The following is a 20802-nucleotide window of genomic DNA, read 5'->3' as shown; positions in this document are numbered from 1 at the left end:
GAGGAAGGGAAAAGTAAGGAAAACCGAGAAATATGCTAGAGCGTCATCTGCATGAGAATATATGGCTAAAGCTGAGCGTTTAGATTTTATTGAAAAACAATAGGAGTAACTTGGCTTTCACGCTAGCAGGCTAATCCCTCTCATGTTCACACGTTAAATACCAACTTCTTGTGTTTCACACACTTTTCCTCATTCTATCACACTTGGGTTGATCTTAATTAATCTAGTTTGGGAATTATTCTATCTGACTTAATTACCTTTTTCTCATGTTGTTTATTCCTTGTTCTTATAACTTAAAAGTGGACCTATTGTGCTTCTTTTTTTGATATAACATATTTTCAGGTAAAAGAGTGGCAAATTATCTACTGTATTCATATGTAAGAGTGTTAATTTATGCTAACATCCTCAGAGTTGATCTGTTGAGAGTTATACCAGTTAAAGTGCGACTAAAAGCTAAAGTAGCTAAAGCTTTGTTGATGGCTAATGCTATGGCTAACCTAGCCTTCTTTAGCCCCTGAAATGGGACAGGAGTGTTGGCGCTATATCAGGAGAGTTAGCACCACATAAGTCATATTTGATCTTTATATCACTAATCAGGTTATTATTAAGGATGTCATCGTGAATTGACATTCATATCCTCACAAAAGAAGCTATATTAGTTGTTAGCACTTACATGCTAACAGCTCAACTGACATTCATTATTTATAAAGAAACACAATTTAAAGTTGACCTTCTAAATCAGTTTAATTGATAAAGATTAAGAGAATTAATATTCTTATATCCGTACACAATAGAGCAGTTTCCCACACATTCTCCGGCACATTTGGCTATTACTCGCTAATTATTACTTTTACAAAGATTTACCCTGCGTCTGCGTGCAGTACACAATGCTGTCGTGTTCAGCATTTACTGTATATAGCTAATTGAACAGGCAGATTTAATGGACAACTTAAAAATACAGCCTAAGCTTCTGAAGTTGAGTAGCAGGAAATCAGAAACCACATTTGAGCTTCAGTTTTGAGGCAAATCCGGCATTGAACTGTCCTTTGTAATACAGCAGTCTGATGTGAGCTGCATAAAACTTTAGAGATAGCTGTCAGAGAACTTTTCCATCGTAAACAAAAGAATTTCACTTTCTGAGAGGATGGGAGTAAAAATATTCCTTTATACAGCCAAAATGGGGCGTTTGATGTGATTTGCCTTTAGTGCCTGCATGTTCACAGACTCCGAAATAAAAAATGACACGAGGAGAATAGCGGAGCTGGACAGAGCTGAGCAGCAAGCCAACTAGGGAGGGTCTATGCAGCTTTTTTTTTTTCATATTTTTTTTAATAATCAATCTGAGGTCATATTAGGAGTGGAAAAAATGTTACCTTGTTTAAATTTAAAAAATGAGGGGGAAGTAAGGCAATGTTTTCCTTTTTTTTGTTTTTGTTTTTTTGGTGTGTGTGTTCACACACTGAAAACTCATCCAAATTTTTAAAAAATGACTAAAAAGTGAAGCTTGCATAATAGGTCTTCTTTAATAACTTCTTTTTCATTTTCCTCTCTCACCTACCTATTTGCACGTTCTTGTTTTTGTAGGTGATATTACTTTTCCTGCAGCTTTATCTAATCAGTTTCTTTTCTGTTTGTGTACCCCCCCCCCCCTCCTCCGCCAACACCCACATTCATTGGTTCAAAGCATTTCCTTTCTTTTTCTCCATAGGTGTGGCTTTCTTCCTCTCTCTTTCTCTCTCTCACTTTTTCTCCTTCCCGGACTCTGTTGCAGTCTCCTTCACTCACCCTGTCCTTATCCATCTTTTTTATAGTCTCTTTGCTCCCTTCTTCCTCTCTTTCTATTCCTCTCCCATTCCTCAGCCATCCACTGATCATTCTTCTGTTCTTTTTCTGTTCTCTTCTGGGGTGTTCTTGAGAAGGGCAGCTAATATATGCCCCAAAGAAAGGTACAGCCTCCCACATGCCTTGCCGTGTGCACAGTGCAGCCTTGCTTATTGTTTGTACTGTTTGCTAACAGGTTGCATAACATCAAGTTTAAGCTGTTTTTCCTTTTATTATTATTTGTAGTAGTATTTAAATTATTATATGGATTCATACTAATATTTTCCTGAATGTCCACCTGAAGTAGCTCATTACTCACTTTAGATTATTTGAGAATGAATGTGTTTGTTGTGTGGATTGCCTCCCATGATTGCTCACATTGTTCATGTCAATGGTCTTGTGGAGTTGTTATAATGCAACTGACTTTTAAATCAATATTCTTCTAAAAGTTTCAGATAAGAAGCCTGTATAAGCAGTGAATATGGCAGCAGCTTTATTAGTTGCCGATTTTTGTTGCCATATTATTACTTTATATTGTAGTTGTTGCCTGATTCTTCTTGCGATGCATAATATTACATTTTAGCAAGTAAAATATTCTTTTATCTTAACAAAATATCTATTTTCTTAAACATAAGTTCATAACAAAACAGTTATGAAATTAAGATTAGTTCTAGTTAAAGGTTATTAAATTACAAGCACAAATGCCATTTTAAATAAATCTATTTTAAAAAATTAGCTTTCAATAGAAAATTACTTTTTTTGCTTGTAATTTTAGTGTGACTATCGTAGTAATCTTATTCTTAGTTAAAAAATATAGATGGGTTTTGCTAGATTCAAGAATATTTTACTTTATAAGATGTTTAGCAGTGTAAAAAAAGACTTTCTGAAAACTACAAGCTAATAAATAATCAATAATCAAGTAATTTTAACTAATCTAATTGTGCTCCTAATCCACTGTCTCAACAGCAGAGAATAAAAATTATGGCACCATTTGCCTAAAGCTTGTGACTCTGAATTTTCAACACCCATTTGGGGGGAAAAAGGGAAAACAAAGAAATATGGAATTCCTAGTCTGAATGCCAGGAAGCTCTCTTTAGCAAAGAGTGTGAAGCAAGTGACGTCAAGTCATCATGGCTGCTCACAGCTTCAGTAGTTGTTAAATCTATAATATTGACAGTACAGTTTACTGTTTGCAGAGATAACTATGGATCACTTGTCTGATTCGATCAGCTTCATTGGTAATAACAAAGACGCATATGGAGACATCCCTATTTTTTCCTTTCAGCATGGCTTAAAAAATTAGAACACACATCTGAGTTAGGTCAAATGCAGTACAAGCACTCCTGGTAAGGCTCATGGTGTACGGGCTCGAGGTGAAAAGGGATGCAACTCCATCTCAGGACACCATGCACCCACATTGAGACTACAGTTTAAAGTAGCAAATCTACCTATAACACGGGTTTATGTGAAATTGATCAAACTTACAAGAGGGGCATGCACTTGCCCAAAACTATGAGGAGGCCATGTAAAGTTCGACATTGGTAATATACTGCTATGTTCATTACTCAATCACAGTAATATGTCTAATACATGAGCTTTTGTACTGCCGTGTTACCAAATGATTTTAATATTGTAAATCTTGCATTCCTGTCAGTCTTAACAGTTTTACGCTGCTCAGAGCATGTACAATATATGCCCGAAATTATTTGGACACCTGATCATTACACCCATTAATAGTTCTTCCCCAAACTCTTTTCACAAGCTTGGAAGCAAACATTTTATAGAACGTCTTTGTATGCTGTTTCATTTTACTGGAAAAAAAAAAAGAGGTAAACTTGCTCCACCATCATTACAACACTTTGCACAAAGCAAGCTCTATGAGGACATGGTTAGCCAAGGTCAGAGTGGAAGAACTTCACAAGACTCCTCAAAGTCCTGACCTCAACTTAACCCCACTGGAGTCAGTATAAACTGGAACATTGATTGTACCCTGGTCCTAATCACTCAACAAGCCGAGAGCCGGAAATTACCAATGTGCATGTAGCGGAATGACCACAAATCCCCACAGCCACACTCTAGAATCCAGAGTGGCCATTATTACAAGAGCCAAGAGGGGACTGGGATGTTTTACCAGCACATATGGATGTGGTTGTCAGGTGTCTACAAATGTCTGGCCATATAGTGCATAGCATATAATAACTATTTCACCAAGGTTGGGTTTAATGTAAAATCTGGTTAAGCAACACTTGTAGAAGTTGTGTGCACCGGTTTTTCAGTGTTGCAACTCCTTTCCACAGCTCCCTAAAGCTAGCATGTTGATTAAAACAGTGTGAGTAATAATGTGTGTGAAGATGCGAGTATCCTTACTGTAACCCTGATTTGCAGGAACCAGACGCAATCTAACCGAATGCTTAGCATGTTATTCACTTTCTGAAGGCTGCTATAGGGGGCTCGTTTATTATCCGACACACCTTTGCCAGGACAGCAAATTAGCCGAACTGCCACAAAGGGAGCTTTTTATTGGTCCGGGAAGTTGCACCTTAGGGCTCGATTTAGTTAACGCAGCTGTTTGTCTTTTTGAGCATATTGATATATGAATGGTTTTTGATATTTGAGGCTGTGCCATAGTAGCAGAGAAATCGTTTCTTTTTTTTTCCTAAAAGAAACTTCCTGCTGAAGATGCAGCTTTGCTGTTGCTGTGTCCTCATTGTGACCCTGTGTTTTTGTGCATCTGTGTAGGTGCTACAGCCTCTGCACGCAAAGAAGTGATCCGAAATAAGATTCGTGCCATTGGGAAGATGGCTAGAGTGTTCTCAGTGCTGCGGTAAGATACGTGTGTGTGTGTTTGTGTGTTTGTTTGTGCGTGTTCATATTGATGAGGGTGTGTGCACTGAACATTTATGAGTACATGTGTGTAATGGTGTGACCGTCTTCCAGAGAGGAGAGTGAGAGTGTTTTGACTCTGAAGGGTCTCACCCCGACTGGCATGCTACCCAGCGGCGTTCTCTCAGGAGGCAGAGAGAAACTCCAGAACGGTAAGACATACACACACTCTGACACACCTCAAGATAAGAGCAACTCCAGGGTAGCTCTTGTAGCATTTTGTAATATGTGGACAATTCCAACTAGTTCTTAAAAATTTATTATATGTGAATGTTGTTAGTGGTTTATTAGATATATTGATATATTAGGTATAAATAAATATTGTAGCATTGTTTGTAGTTTTGGGGAATTTTGCTAAGATTGGCTCATGCAAAGGGCAAAAGTGTCAGAATTTTTTTTTAATTTAAAGTTAATAAACGTAAATCAACTTCATTGCCATTCATGGTTGTTAAGGTCTGGAACGATACAGTAACTGACGAGCGCAGGACGTTAAGTACACAGAGTAAATACACTTATGTGCATATAAGCGTGGGGCAAAGACTGAAGTGCACAAACTAGACAAAGAAAAACTTGAATAAGTGGGCAAATTTAAATATATTTTAAGGAATATAGTCTTTTAATATAGAATGTTATGTATAGAAAAAAAAATTTTGTCTAAATGTTTAGGGAAAATTTGAAGAAATGAATACCAATACACACGTTTGTGACTGCCATGTCAGCCATCATTCTGTAATACATATTATTTCAACTCTGAAATATCTGAATCTCAGATAGTGTTTTTTCAGTGGGAGAATCTGGGAACTACACAAATAAAGCACTGCTTAACAGCAAAAATATGAATTATTCCAAAATCCTAAAACCTTTTTCTCAAACCTATTTTCCGTTGCTTGCTGAGTGGCACAACAGAAAACAGAAAAGTGTTCGCCTGGAAATTGCAACATTGCTTCACAGTAATTTTATAACCACCCATGGCCAGGGGTCCTAGAGAGCAAAACTGGCCATGCTCTCAGTGAAGGAGAGAGGTACCGGCACTCCCACATCAATCATAAAGACACTAGCCAATCATGGAGACACTAGCCAAATGATGAGCGCGCTCCTCCAGTCGTAACAGTTTGCAAGATGCACTTAACTGGTGTTACATGAGTGCATGTAATAGCTCTCGCTCTTCCTGGTTAGACAGAGTTAATTATGCAGAATGTTTTGTCTGTTTTCCTGTACAAATTTGTATTTAAAAAAATTTATATGATAGCCCTGTTATAATATCCACAGTAGAGATAATATCTAAGAACATTATTGTTTATATTCCACACATTTGTGATTTCCAAAGTTTCTAATATGATGACTCTTTGCAAACTATCTCCTACATGTTAATTTAGTTACGTTGATGGCGTGGTCTCACATTCTGCCTCACTTTATTTGTAATTATATCCTGTTTCTGCACTGATGCTCCCTCTGCTGGTGGTTTTTGGAACGAAAGGTTTTCTTTGAATTACTTGCACTCACTGTCTTATCTACTGATATCTCAAACCATGTCTCTTCTTCTCTTTTTTTTCTTCCTGGGATCTACAGGTATAAAGCGTTGTGCAACTGTCTTTTACACACTTTTTTTTTTTTAAACATAAAAACAAATGCTGAATTCACTCGAATACCTTTCTACACAGTTAACCCTTTTTCATTATGGCACTTAACACATGCTGTGTTAAAACATCGATCTCTACTTTTCTGCATCACAATGTCACAGCACTTGTGTGGAAATTGCATCTTTTTGAAGTTTGTGGTTCAAAGGCTTTTAGCAGGTCTTATAAAGCATTAATAGCAGTGTTGCAACAGCAGAGAATATTTCATTATATGGAGTATAGTGGAGCTTTGGAAGTTTCTGAACCACAAATTGCACATATTTGTGATTTCCAGAGTTGCTGATATTATGATGCTCAACACATTAGCATACATAATAAAAAGCAGGCTTATATTATATTGGCCAAAAGTTTGTGGACACCTGACCATCAAATGCACCCACCTGTGCTTGGTGAATATATTTTCCCATTGTTTCAATGAAGCATTGGCATTCAACCCAAGATGTTTACTGGGATTTAGGTCAGCGCTGCACTTCATTTTGTCAAATTATATCCTTATGAAACTCAGTTTGTGAACAGGGGCATTGTCATGCTGCAACAGGTTTATTCCAATGAATTGAAATTACAATGTTACGGCACACAAAGTCAGGCTGTATAATTGCACCTGTCATGAACATTGTGGCTAAAACTTTGGGAAATCACATACATACAATATTTGTCAGGTGTCCACATACTTTTGGCTGTATTATGTACATAAATGCACACAAGATTTTGGTGTCTATTTTACATTGTAATAAGAATAAGTATTGAATCCTAACTAAGCTTTTATAAATATACCACCTTGTGTTGCCTTCTGACAACAGGCAGGAATTGGAACAACTTTACTCCCTCACTCGCATGATCTTACCCCAGCACTAGCACTAAATGGGAGGTTTGGTTGTATCTAATCTAGTGAATGATGGTAGTGTTATTTTGTTTCATTCAGGGGTTTCAGGTTTTGGGTTTTTTTTCCCCAAAGTTTTGACTTTCCAATCTTTTCCAGTTTTGAGTGTGCAGTGAAGATCAGGAGCCATAAACAAAACAATCTTATCTAAGTTCTTTAGAAGTAACTTTGAAAGTTATCCGTGAAACTGCAGAGAGCAATACATTTTCACGAAGTTTATACAGGGTTGTTATTTAGATGTTCATTGTTTGTTCGGAAGTAAATATAAGAACAGTTTTGCTCTAGGGATGAGTTAGGAGGTAGTATCCTGAATTTCTGGTTCTAACTAAAAACTGTATCTCATGACCTCGTACAGAGTGTTTTTTTTTTTATTGTATTGTTATATTGTTGTCCACGTTAAGGTTATTAATTAGCATATCATGTGCATGTACAGTATTGTGCAGAACTCTTAAGGCCCCAGGCCATTTCTTTATACTTTGACTTTTTACTTTGGACTTTTTATATTTATATTTTATATATTTTTATATTCTTAATGTCATCTTAAAGAATAGTTCTCCAAGCAAGATGTTTCCACAGTACTGTACACTCGCTTCTCCAAAAAAAAAAAAAAGAAGTCTGAACCCTGTTTATTTGTGTATAAATTATCTTGCGTATCTTGCGTTATTTCAGGCCATTAAAGACAGTAAAGGAGGTCTTTCCAGACGAGGGAACAGTGCAGAGCAGGGAAAGTCTATAAAAAAGACAAACTCCTATAATCAAGAGGCATTACTCTAGTGCCCCATGTAAATCTAAATCCAGGGAAAAGTAGGCCAGTTGGAAGCTACTCTCAGCCTTAAGACCTTTTGTAAATATGGTTCACGTAGTTTAACTTGAAAAAGGAGACATGCCAGAGACGGAGTAAAGGCTAATTCCTGCCTCAGCATTAGTAGAAACACAGCTAAGTGTGTGCTGTCTGTCCGTCCTCTGAGACAGCAGACGTCTTCTACTACAATGCTGTCTCTTCCCTCAGTATCTCTGTCATCTTAGCAGATTTGTGTGTGTGGTGTCTTCTCTTAAACAAATTCTTCCAGTTTTCCCTAGATTTTTTACACCGATCTTCACATCTTGCCTTTCTTTCATTTGCCAAATTTTCCATTCTCGTTTTTTTTTTTTTTTTTTTTTTTTGCACATGATTCTGCACATGAACTTGTACATATTGTTAACTATCAAAGATAGTTACTCACAGGTAAGTGGCAACTCCTACTCAGTGCCATCAAGGATGGAGATTTTCTTTGATGACACATGCTAACAAGTCTTGCGCAATAGAAATGAAATGTGTGTGTGGGCAGACGTAACCATTATAGTCCTTATTAAAACATTTCCTATTTTTATTGACCGTATCCAGTATGTGTTGGGACGCAGTAGACCGCTGCACCTGTAACAGCCGTTCTGTATCTGCATCCAGTGGCTTGTCACCATTTCATGCTCGTTTTTTAAAATGCAGAGCAGTGAGCAACAATAAGACAGTCATGAGCACACATCTCTGATTTCTGTGTGCCTCCGTTCTGTCAGTTATCTGTGGTGCAAAGATCCCATTTTAAATGTCCATCATTGCACATTTCACTCCTCCTCCTCTAAGCCTCTCTTATTCTGTCTGTGATTTCCCCCGTAGCATCTCTGTTCTGTCTGTTCTCACTTAAGAGTCACCCACTGTGTGTTAACACCGTTACATGTACATGTGACTCTTTTTTTTTTCCTACTCGTTGACTTGTTACTGGACAAATTTAACCTGCTCTGCTCAATTCTCTCACTCGTTTTGTAACCCCCTCCCCTTCTTCTCTTCAGCTACTATTGAGGCTATAGAGGCCGATGAAGGTAAATAGGCCATAGCCCCTTTTCCCCTTTCTGTTGCCTGTCTGCAACAGATAAAGGGGTTCTAATGGGTTCATCTATTGTTACTGTAGCTTTGTGTAGAGTGTGTTGGTTGTTTGGGCAAACAGAGTGCTTTAGTGTTCAGCGAAAATAGAAATAAGAAAAGAAAATACCGAAACAAGCCACGCTTGCTTTAAAGGGGAACTTGATCGCAAGTGCAGCCACGTTTGGAGTTGTACATTAATTTGAACAGCATTTAAATCTTTTAATGCAAATCTCACAGGGGTTCTCAAACTAATTGCAGTCAGGGAGCGTACAGAAAATTTTAAATATTTTATAAACACAATCTTAATCCTAACTATTCAGATCTCAAGCTCAGTATTTAAAGGTTTACAATACTACAGGGTGGTGCAAAAGCCTGGATCCATAGGCTGAAATCTATTTAAAAGTATACACTACTCTGCTGCAGCGGGGAAGTTCATTTAGAGTTACCGGCCTCGAAAATCACCAGTTAACAGCAGCTTAGATTAGAGTCGTTATGAAGGATTTACAGAGCATAAACATTAAAAAAAGACCATGGCATTAGAAGGTTTATCCAAATTTTTGAATAGTAGTTTATGTCCACTGATTAATATAATAGTTATCAGGTTCTAATAAAGAAAAATAATGAGAATAATCTGTAATGTACGCATGTCTCTGGAGCCTAATGTATCAGAACGGATTTTGTTATCTGCAGAGATGATTTCCTGCTGCAATTCCATATAAGACAACTGCCAGTGGATCCAGACTTGTGAAACTTATTTGATATACTGTAAGTGACCAGTCAAACCCTCTAATAATATCAACACAATAATAATTGTACTTACTGTATGTTGGGACGGATTTGATTTGAAAATCAAAATGAAAGAAAATACTTCTAGCATGTCAATACTTTGAGGACCTCTGGGACATCATAAAGAACCTCTGGTATATACCATAGAATATTACACAGTAATCAGAAGAATACAGTTACCCAGTGTACAGTCTGTACATCCCCTTTAAAACAATGGTGCTGATGCAGTTGCGCTTTGTTTTTGCCTGAATTTTGAGTTTAACCAACAGTCTATACCGCAAGAACAATCTCAACTGCACCCTAAATAGTGGCTTTGGCTGCTATTTATGTTATAACTGTTGATGCTTAAGTATTGTTCTTAGACATAAAGGTGCCCACTGTGCCAGTACTGGTTTTCTTTTATTATTCTTCTATTTTTGAACTACATTATTTATTTGGCTTCCCCCCTGTGGATAGTCCGTGGCTGTGCTGTGTCTGTGTTTTTCTCCTTCACTGCTAATAACCTGTGTTTGCCCTGTGCTATGCAGCAACAGTGAAACGTATCCATTGTACAACATGGCCCAAAGCCCTGATCCTGATCTCAAAGGGAACAACTTAGATTGTTAATCATTAGCGTTTAATACGTCTCTTCAGTTTGCTGCATGCTTGAAACAGGCATAACGTGGTTAGCAAGCAAATTCCCTCAGTATCCATATACTGGTCTAGCTTCACCTTTTTTTTGTACACATATCTTTTCTCACATTTTTCCCCTCTTTTATGTTACGTTACCTTTCCCTAAGCCTCTCTAGTGCCTTTATGGAGTGTGGTGGGAAGTTCAGTTCTTGGTGGCTTGTTTTTTTTATTATTATTTATTTATTTATTTATTTTTATTTTATTTTGGGTTCCCACTGGACAGTGTAAAATAACCCCAACTTGTGATCAGCCTAAAGGGAAGTGGCCTTGTGGAAACCACTTGTGTTCACGGCCTTCCAGAACTGAGACAGCCTAGCACTGCTCCATTCTGTAAACCCAAAAGAACATGGTTATCTAGTGTGAATATCCTGGTATTTGCTTTTACACATTACATTACACCTGTTTATTCTTTTCCCTCCCACCATTAAGGGAATCATGAGGCATTGTGTATTTACAAATCTCATGATGTATCAAATTATTTAAAGTATGCTTGAATGTTAACCTTATCTACAAAGCATTAAATAAAGAGGGATTTCAATATTTTGGATCAGCCAAAATATGGATGTGAAGGTTTTCAGTCATCCTGTAAGTCAAGGTCGCAGGAGTCATTATTGTGTTTCAGTATCCTACATGTTTTAGTCATGTTTGTTCATTAGATTTAGTAGTTAAGATTTTATTACAAGTCCAGTCACCTTGACTTACTACAAATAGACAAAGGCATTAGCAAAATTTCAACATTTTTATAGTGTGTGTGTGATTTTTTGTGTGTGTGTGTGTGTGTGTGTGTGTGTGTGTGTGTGTGTGTGTGTGTGTGTGTGTGTGTGTGTGTGTGTAAGAGAGAGAGAGAGAGAGCAAGGGCTTTGCCATGTCCAGAAATTAGAAGCATCATTTTCTAACATTTTTTCTTCTTCATCCTGCTCCCCAATTCAGCCATCAAAGGCTTTTCGCCACAGCACAAGATCACAAGCTTTGAAGAGGCCAAAGGCCTGGACCGCATTAACGAGCGCATGCCACCCCGGCGCGACGCGCTGCCCTGCGATGCCAGCCTCAACTCTCTCAACAAAGCACTGTGCTCCGAAAGCAACGGCACCGAGGCCAAGGCCAGCAGCGGCAGTGCCATCCAGTGATTGTCCCCGCCTACACCCCGCCCATGCCATCATCAGGCTCCTCCCTCTCTCTCTCCATGCTACAGTCGGACAGACGAGTGCAGGGGGGCGGGCATCGCGAGTCAGAGGGTAGGAGCAGAGGAAGTGAGGATAGAGAGGGAGGCGAATGGGAGAGCAGAGTTTTCAAACATGATTCAGAGCGACACTCTCTTAGTCTTTCGATATGCCTTTACAAATATTTTGCTTGTAAAAACCATGAAAAGTTCTTGCGGGTTCACTCTTTTCTGAATGAGTAAGTGTGGTGAGGGTGCTCTCGGTTGTGGATTGAGGAGCGCAGAAGGCAGATATCTTATGTGTAAAGGCCTTTACTCATTTACTGGTTAACCGATTTATTATTATTATTATTATTATTATTATTTTCGTGTGTGTAACTTCTTACTAATTATTGTATGTTTACAAAAAAAAACAGCACTAAAATGGACAGAGCATAAAGTTTTTAACATGGAAAGGGTGTACAAACTAAATGAGGACTATTTATTGATACCTTTTTTGCTACTCTTATGAACTAGCTCTAAAGTAAATTAGGCAGTCTTAAAAGAATGTTGCAACATTGAAATGCCAAAAATGGAACGTTTTATGGTTTTGTACAGATTATGCTTACCTCAGGTTTCTTTGGTGTGTGTGCTTTGATCCTATTTTCTGTATAATGGCTAATTTGCTTGATGGCAAGTTCCCACTTTCTTGAAGTTTAGAACTGGAATTCACACCTAGCATTTGAAAAATATGTTTTGTTTTATTCAAGATGGGAATAGATCTATTGTGGCTTGCTGGAACTTCTGTGAGTGTTCATTTTTCTTTTTAAGTATTGCGAACAAACAAAAAGTGTGTCTGCGTGCATATATATATATATATATATATATATATATATATATATATATATATATATATATATATATATATATATATAAAAGCACCTATATTCTGAAAATAAGACAAAAAATAGAAAGCATCTGCCTATGCATGTTTTATAAGATTTATCAAAGGAAATATGAATGAATTATGAATTATCTTGGCTGCAGAGGCCGGTTTTGATCTGTAGTGTGCTTAGTCGATATATACTGGAAATGTATACCACCATTCTTTACTGTAACGCCAGGATAAAGCTTCAGGCCTTTGACTTTTGTTATGAAAGCATCAAACTATTTAACATTGGATGAGGAATCAAGGTTTTTACGCCTGTAAGTACACACGTAGTCCGATTTAGCATGTTTAACTGTTATCATGACATAAGTTTGTGGTTACATGTGGAACTCAAAATGCATGACAGCTGTTAATGTCATACAAGACAGTTAGACTTTTTTTTTCTTTTTTTGTAAACATGCCACAGACAAAAGTGTATTATTATTATTAGTAGTAGTAGTAACTATGCTTTGTATATCAGTTACCAGTTTGTTACTGCTCAATACTTTAAGAAAATAAAATACTCCATTGTTTTTTTTTTTGTTCTTTTTTTTTTTTTTTTAAACAAATGCTTAAGTGCCCAAGTAATTCACTACACAACATTAAGACTTGCTTTTGTAATTTAACTTCCAAACTGTTGGCTGATGCAGCATGCACTCACAACTATTAAAGAGTATTTTATATTACTGTTCAATAAAATGTGCATGAAAATAAAAACTTGGATTCGTGTGTCATTATGTGTCCCTGTACGTGTCTGGCCAATAAAAGTGCACTAAGACAGTATCCGTTAGGGATTTTTTAAAATAAATGTATCCCTCACTTTTTAAAGATGTTTTTGTACTTATTCAGTAAATAAACTGAGTAAATCTAAAAGAATTAACAGGTGATCATTAGGTGGGTCTCCAGTGTGCATGTACAAACAAAAATGTGAGAAGGAAAATAAAAAAATCATTCCCTGCTTTCACTTTTTTTTTTCTCTCTTTTGCATTGGTCAGTGCTTATACTTCCCCTTATTGTAACCTCATACAGGTAGATCCCCTCCCCATAGCGACCCCTCCCCCCGGCTTGTGGCTCAGCTCCGCTGGTCTCTGGTGGGGTGTAGCTTAACAGCAATCCATTAACATAGACATTAAATTAAAGTAAGAAAAATACATTACATGTGATAGATTGCTGGATCTTACATATAGAACATTAAATACTTTCGTTTGTGCAAGATGCAAAACTAATTAATTATTTTTTTTAAATCAATGGGTGAGTGAAGGATTAGGACTAAAGTAATAAACTTAAATGAAGAAGTGCTCCATGCTTCCTGTTTGGTTAAACTCCCTGTAACAAGTTCTGCTTCAGTTGATAAAAGTTTGTGACAATTAGGTATGGAGTCAAAATCAAGCCACAAGTATTGATATTAAAAAAAATATAGAAACTACAGTGCCCTGCAAAAATATTCATCCCCCTTGAACTTTTCCAAATTTCGTCATGTTACAGCCACGACCATAAAATGTATTTTATTGGGATTTTATGTGATCGACCAACACAAAGTGGTACATAATTGTGTATTGGAAGGAAAGTTCTGAATGGTTAAAAATGTTTTGCAAATAAGTATCTGAAAAGTGTGCCGTGCATTTGTATTGAGCCCGATGTCAGTACTTTGTAGGACCACCTTTTTCTACAATTACTGCTGCAAGTCTTTTGGGTCATGTCTCTACATTTACATTTAGGCATTTGGCAGACGCTCTTATCCAGAGCGACTTACAATTTTATCTCATTATACATCTGAGCAGTTGAGGGTTAAGGGCCTTGCTCAAGGGCCCAACAGTGGCAACTTGGTGGTTGTGGGGTTTGAACCTGGGATCTTCCGAACCGTAGTCCAATACCTTAACCACTGAGCTACCCCTGGCCCATCTAGGGAATGAAATTTTGCCTGCCCTTGTTGGCAAAAAAGCTCAAGCTCAGTCAGATTGAATGGAGAGCATCTGTGAAACAGCAATTTTCAAGTCTTGCCACAGATTCTTAATTGTATTCCATTGTAGCTCTGGCTGTATGTTTAATGTTGTTGTCCTGCTTAAAGGTGAACCTCCACCCCAGTCTCAAGTCTTTTGCAGACTCTAACAGGTTTTACAGTGCCTTGTATTTGGCTCCATCTATTTTCCCATCAACTCTGACCAGCTTCACTTTCCCTGCTGAAAAAAGTATTCCCCGTGATGCTGCCACCACCATGCACAGTGTTAGTTTTCCGCCACATTCATCTGACCCTAGCACCTTGTCCAACACATGACTTGTTGCAAACTCCAAACAGGACTTCTTAATGCTATGTTTCAACAATGGCTTTCTTTTTGCCACTCTTGCTGTGGACTGAAACTTCCACCTGAGCCGTGGATCTCTGCAGCTCCTCCAGAGATACCATGGGCCTCTTGGCTGCTTCCCTGATTAATGATCTCCTTCACCTGTCAGTTTAGGTGGACGACCAAGTCTTGGTAGGATTGCAGATGTGCCATACTCTTTCATTTTGGGATAATGAATTTAACAGTGCTGTGTGAAATGTTAAAAGCTTGGGATATTTTTTCCTAGCCTAACCCTAACCTCTTTAGAACTTTATCTCTGACCAGGTTTATGAATACTTTTGCAAGGCAGTATAATTTTGTGTCAGTGGGATTTTCCATTACCAGAAACAGTAGCTTGACCTGCTCATTTGCTTATAGGATTATGTTATTTGACCAGCAAAGACGAATAATCCATTGAATGGTGTAAACGACTTAAAGAAGGTCCATAAATGACAAAACTGGCCAAGGTGGCTCGGAACCTGCTGCAGTTGTTACCATGAACATTTAGCAAGAGGAACATCCGACCCTTGGAATAACTTATTAGATAACTTGCCAACTTGTGAAAGAGACACATCTGTCTGTGGAAACTGTCCACACAATCATTCACCTACATGACTTGCACATTGCAGGAACTCGGCACGGATGTATTGCCACATCCCTCATACAGTCCTGACCTCACTTCAAGCCATTTCTACATGTTTGGGCCATTAAAGGAGTTCCTAGGAGGCTAGAATTTCAGTTGAGAAGCAGGCAGTCCACTCATTCAATTCAATTAAGGAAATTAGTATGAAAATTTGTATAAATCAAAATGATCATGACTCTGGTGTACCAAAAAAAACTTTATATATATATAGTATCCGAGTACTAGTGAAACACAGAGACAAGTGCATTAACATAGCAGGGGATATACTGTATATAGAGAATCATAACTGTGTTCTGTTATTCTTCAGAACCAAAAGTCCCAGTTTGACTTAAGAAATTAGCAACAACAAAAAAAAGACTACAAGACAGGTGAAGATGCCACTTTTTATATAAGTGATGCAATTTTCCTGTGTTGGGGCTAGCGATGATTATTCTCAGGTTCCACACTAAAGTCCAATGTATTATTATAGTTTATAGTTGATTATAGTTATAGTTATCAATTATAGTTATACTTTGAACTACTTTGTGTACCATAAGAAAGTCATGACCATTGACAAACTAATTGATTGTTGATATTTTCTCAAGTCTTAATTCAATGCTAATTGAGTCCATTCTGTTAATGTATAGTAAATAGTGATTGCCTGGATAAAAGAAGAAGCATATACAGTATAAAGATTTCTGATCAGATAAAAGTTCAGTTTCAGTAATAGTCAAGTAAAGTATAAATTCATCGTAATAATCTTTAAGTTTAGGAATGAAGTGCAGCTACTCATGTCCTCATTGTACACCCCCTGATAGACAGGATGACTAGAAGCTCTGTCTTGAAAGGAGTGAGTAGGAGGTGAAGGCTGAGATGTCTATAAGGTAAGATACAACTCTAGCTGGGTTTGCGGCATTCTCTGGTGGGAAGAATAGGTAGAGCCTAGTGTCATAAGCACAGCGTTAACTTGATATGCCGTGAGGCAGAATGACTTGTGCAAACAAGGCAGATGAACTTATGAAAAGCTTAATAATTCGCTAGGGGAAAAGAACTCTCAGAGAGGCATAGTTGTGCAGTGGGTGGTTTTGCTTCTTCACAGCTCCAGGGTCCCAGGTTCGATCCTAAGCTCTTGCAAAGGTTGGCATGTTCTGCTGTGTCTGCGTGGGTGTTCTCTGGATTCTCTGGTAGGTGTATTGGCTATCAGATAAAGCATTTACTGAAGATGAATCAAAGGAAAGGTCTCCTCTGTAGTGGAGCTGGGATACCCAATCCTCCCTGGTGGCAGAAAGAATTTTAACAGTGACTCTATAAAAGGTGCTTATAGCATAAATATTCCGATACCTATGTTTTTTATTATTTTATAATATTCAATATTTAATATGGTGTGTATATGCATTCCAAATTTACATGCAACATGTCTTCTAAATTTGTACTTCTAAATATGAAGAAAAAAAAAAAAAAAAAAAAAAGGTGTATGTGTACCTTCATTGGAAAGTTAAAGATACATTGAATGATACAGGGTATATTTAAAATGAAATGAATAGAGGAAGAAGATGTCGGACACTGCACTCCTAACATTAGTGCTTTGAGATGTCTACAGTGAGACGTAATTATGATTTTGTGGCTCATTTTATCCTCATTCTTCTTGGCCAATCATGAACTATACACGGTTATGTGAATCCCTCTGATGGACTTGCAATTTCATGTTTCAGAATCCTCCATAATTATGAGTCAACTGATTGCTTCTTTCCCTTTACTGTTTTCGATCATGGAGCAGTTGATTGCATTTCAACATGTGCTAAAGTCTTCCAATGGAATTGGTTCCAGATTTTCTAAAGAGAAATACAGATCCAGGTCCAATTATATCGGCAAAATAGGAAATGACCACTTGGCAGCTTCAACAATGGTGTTTCCTTTGTCGGGAAATAATGAACTTTGGTGGAGTGGGGTACGAGGAGGGTTCGGGTAATGTGAGAGAACCTAGTTTACTGCTGTTGAAAACATCTCTGCTGAACTGCTGGAAAGGATTTGTCTGGAAGATAACGCACAATGCCTGTACAAGCACACTGACCAAATAGGTTAACAATATGTTAAGTTAGATAACAATATTAGAGGCTAAGGAGTTTAAATTTGCCCCTACTTTGAGGTGTCCACTGATAGATAAGAAGTACACAGGGGAGTCTGGGGACAGGTGTTCCTAATAAAGTGGACAGTGTGTATATGCCTTTTATTTTATTTTATTTTATTTTTTTAGCATGCAGATAAAACCAAAATAAGCCAGGTTTGATTAAAAATGGGTCGACACAGTTTTAACATTGTTTAGTCTAGACCTACTTACCTAAATCTCCAAATAAATAAAAAAATAAAGATTAAATATGCATTTTTGTGTATCATGCAGTGTTCGGCTTTTTTTGCTCCTGTTTAAAAATATGCTTTAGCCAAGAAGGTTATTTAAAATTGCATAATAACATAATGTTGCATAATAAAAATGTTTCACGTTGCCAAAATGTTGTTGTTCTTTGGGCTACTCCCAACAGAGGGCGCTACAGTGACTTATTAGGATCACACTTTTCTTTTTTTGGAAACAGCACTGCAGTGATGCAACTGCATTTCTTCTTTTTCTTTTCAAATATTTAGTAAAATTAAAAATGGTTTCTTCAAGAGAAAAAAAATAGCACACAGGTGTACTGTATAATAATAATTTTATATATTGTAGCGTTTTTAACCGCTAAGAAGGAACTTGGAGAGACGAGTGAGCTTCCTTGCTGTCCAATGCAACTGGCTGGGAGTACTTTATTTAATCACTGTATAGCATGAACAGCACCTTAACAGAAGAACCACATTAAAGTTAGCCTCAGCAATAAAACAAACCATTCAATAGACACACACACACACACAAAACATGGCCGAAGCCACTAACCCAAACACCTTTTCCCAAGGTGAACACACAGCAACCCCTCCCGCAAAGCATGATGGTTGCCAGTCGAAACCCCGCCCACGCCCCAATATGTATAAATAAAAAAAAAAAATATATATATATATATATATATATATATGTGTGTGTGTGTGTGTGTGTGTGTTAGTATATATATACTCAGCAAAAGAAGACTTTGCAAAAAAAGTTTACTTTCAATAAACCTAATGTGTAAATATTTGTATGAACACTAAAAGAGTCAACACCATAAGACATAAACCAAAAATGTTTCACAATGTGTCCCTGAATGAAGGGAGGCTCGAAATCAAAAGTACCAGTCAGTATCTGGTGTGGCCACCAGCTGCTTGAAGTACTGCAGTGCATCTCCTCCTCATGGACTGCCTATTGCGGACAGTCTGAGCACTGATGGAGGGATTGTGTGTTCCTGGTGTGACTCGGGCAGTTGTTGTGGCCATCCTGTACCTGTCACGCAGGTGTGATATTCGGATGATCCTGTGCAGGTGTTGTTACATGTGGTCTTCCACTGCGAGGATGATCAGCTGTCCTTCCTGTCTCCCTGTAGCGCCGTCTTAGGCGTCTCACAGTGCGGACATGGCAATTTATTGCCCTAGCCACATCAGCAATCCTCATGCCTCTCTGCAGCATGCCTAATGCACGTCCACGCAGATGAGCAGGGACCCTGGGCATCTTTCTTTGGGTGTTTTTCACAGTCGGTAGACAAGTCTCTTTAGTTTACTGCGTTTTTAGAACTGTGACCTTAAATGCCTACTTTCTGTAAGCTGTTAAGGTCTTAACGACCATTCCACAGGTGCATGTTAATTAATTGATTATGGTTAATTGAACATGCATGGAAAACATTGTTTAAACCCTTTACAATGAAGATCTGTAAAGTTATTTGGATTTTTACATTATTGTTGAAATACACAGTCTTGAAAAAGGGGCGTTTCTTTTTTTGCTGAGTATATATATCATTATAATAATAATTATAAAATTAAAATTGAAAACCTTTCCTGCTTATATAATAATAATAATAATAATAATAATAATAACTACTGTGATCCTTGCAGGCGGCATTCTCGCCTTGCACCTCTAGGGTCCGGGTTCGATTCCCGGCCAGGCAATTAACTGGAAAATATGGCTATAATAAATTCCTTTTTATATTACAGGGTTGCGGGGGGCTGGAGCCTATCACAGGACACTTGGGGCTCAAGGTACTCCCAGTACCAGTTTGCCAGGGCACACATACTGTACACACACTCTCACAAGCTCATTCACATACCACAGGCAATTTCGGCAAGTCAATCAGCCTAATCTGCATGTCTGTGGACTGTGGAAGTAAACCCACCAAGCATAGGGAGAACATGCACACTCCATGCACACAGACCTGAGGCTAGAATTAAACCCTCGACCTTGAAGGTGTGAAGCTACAGTGCTAAGCACTATGCCACCGTGCCGTCTATATACATAGCTGTCATTTGTTAAAGAAAAATGTCACAACTAACCTTATTATTATTATTATTATTATTATTATTATTATTATTATTATTATTATAAGGCTTATGACCTTTAAATTATTTGCAAGCTCAGAGTATTTGGCAAACTGTAGTGTGTGCATCAGCTGCTTTTTTCATGTATTTGGGTTTGTTGTGTGGGAACTAACTCTTAATGCCAACAGATAAGTTTTTCCAGAGGAAAATCCTTGTTCTGTAGGGAATCTTACCAACTTGCAGGAGTTCTTACTATTCCTTTCCTTTCGATTCTAAAGAAGACTATTTCCCTGGGTGGCTTGTGTCTAATCTCTTGTACGGCTGTAAAATCTGATGGGAATTAATGAGAGGATACACGACCACCCTGAAGCTGTTCCACATGGATAATATCAGTTACTGAGGATATTTTTTCGATGGCATGATGGCATTTTATTTCTGTATCGATGTACCAGAAACCAGTTATTCAATGATACGCGAGCAGAATCACACTCCTTACCTTCTCTCAGTGAATCTTACATTTGCGGGATTTGAGGCACTTTACAAAATAAGATTTTGGATTTCTGGATGATCATGTGATTGCCTTAAATGACAGGATTTCTGGTTCTTATCAAGTTGGTTGTTGTGAAGTGAATTAGACAAGAGTTTATTTACTCCCCAGGAAAGAATGTTTGAAAGGAACAGGATTGTCATCTTTTATTTTTCTGAAAGCTAGAATGTCTTTGGAAGCACGTATGTTTTCCTTGTCACTTAGGATCACTGAATTTCTCCTTATTGTTTCTAGTGTGCTTGCATGAC

General features: G+C 37.7%; 1 protein-coding gene across 4 annotated transcripts in view; it reads left to right on the top strand.

Moving 5' to 3' along the window:
• The window catches only part of LOC128506827 (protein phosphatase 3 catalytic subunit alpha), a 101086-nt gene extending 87727 nt beyond the window's left edge, over positions 1-13359 (top strand). The window contains exons 11-15 of one of the 4 annotated variants that reach the window (XM_053477462.1): positions 1920-1946; positions 4561-4645; positions 4759-4856; positions 9046-9075; positions 11507-13359. In XM_053477462.1, the coding sequence (XP_053333437.1) occupies positions 1920-1946; positions 4561-4645; positions 4759-4856; positions 9046-9075; positions 11507-11703 (437 nt within the window). In that variant the 3' untranslated portion in view covers positions 11704-13359. The remainder of the gene's footprint in view (positions 1-1919; positions 1947-4560; positions 4646-4758; positions 4857-9045; positions 9076-11506) is intronic. The other 3 variants (XM_053477536.1, XM_053477598.1, XM_053477665.1) reach the window with 3 other exon arrangements.
• Positions 13360-20802: the final 7443 nt, after the last annotated feature.

The sequence above is a fragment of the Clarias gariepinus genome, chromosome 1 (genome assembly GCF_024256425.1).
Source record: "Clarias gariepinus isolate MV-2021 ecotype Netherlands chromosome 1, CGAR_prim_01v2, whole genome shotgun sequence".
Taxonomy (NCBI): Eukaryota; Metazoa; Chordata; class Actinopteri; order Siluriformes; family Clariidae; genus Clarias; species Clarias gariepinus.
Note: the sequence above shows the minus strand (reverse complement) of the source record. Positions and strands in the feature narration are given on the sequence as shown.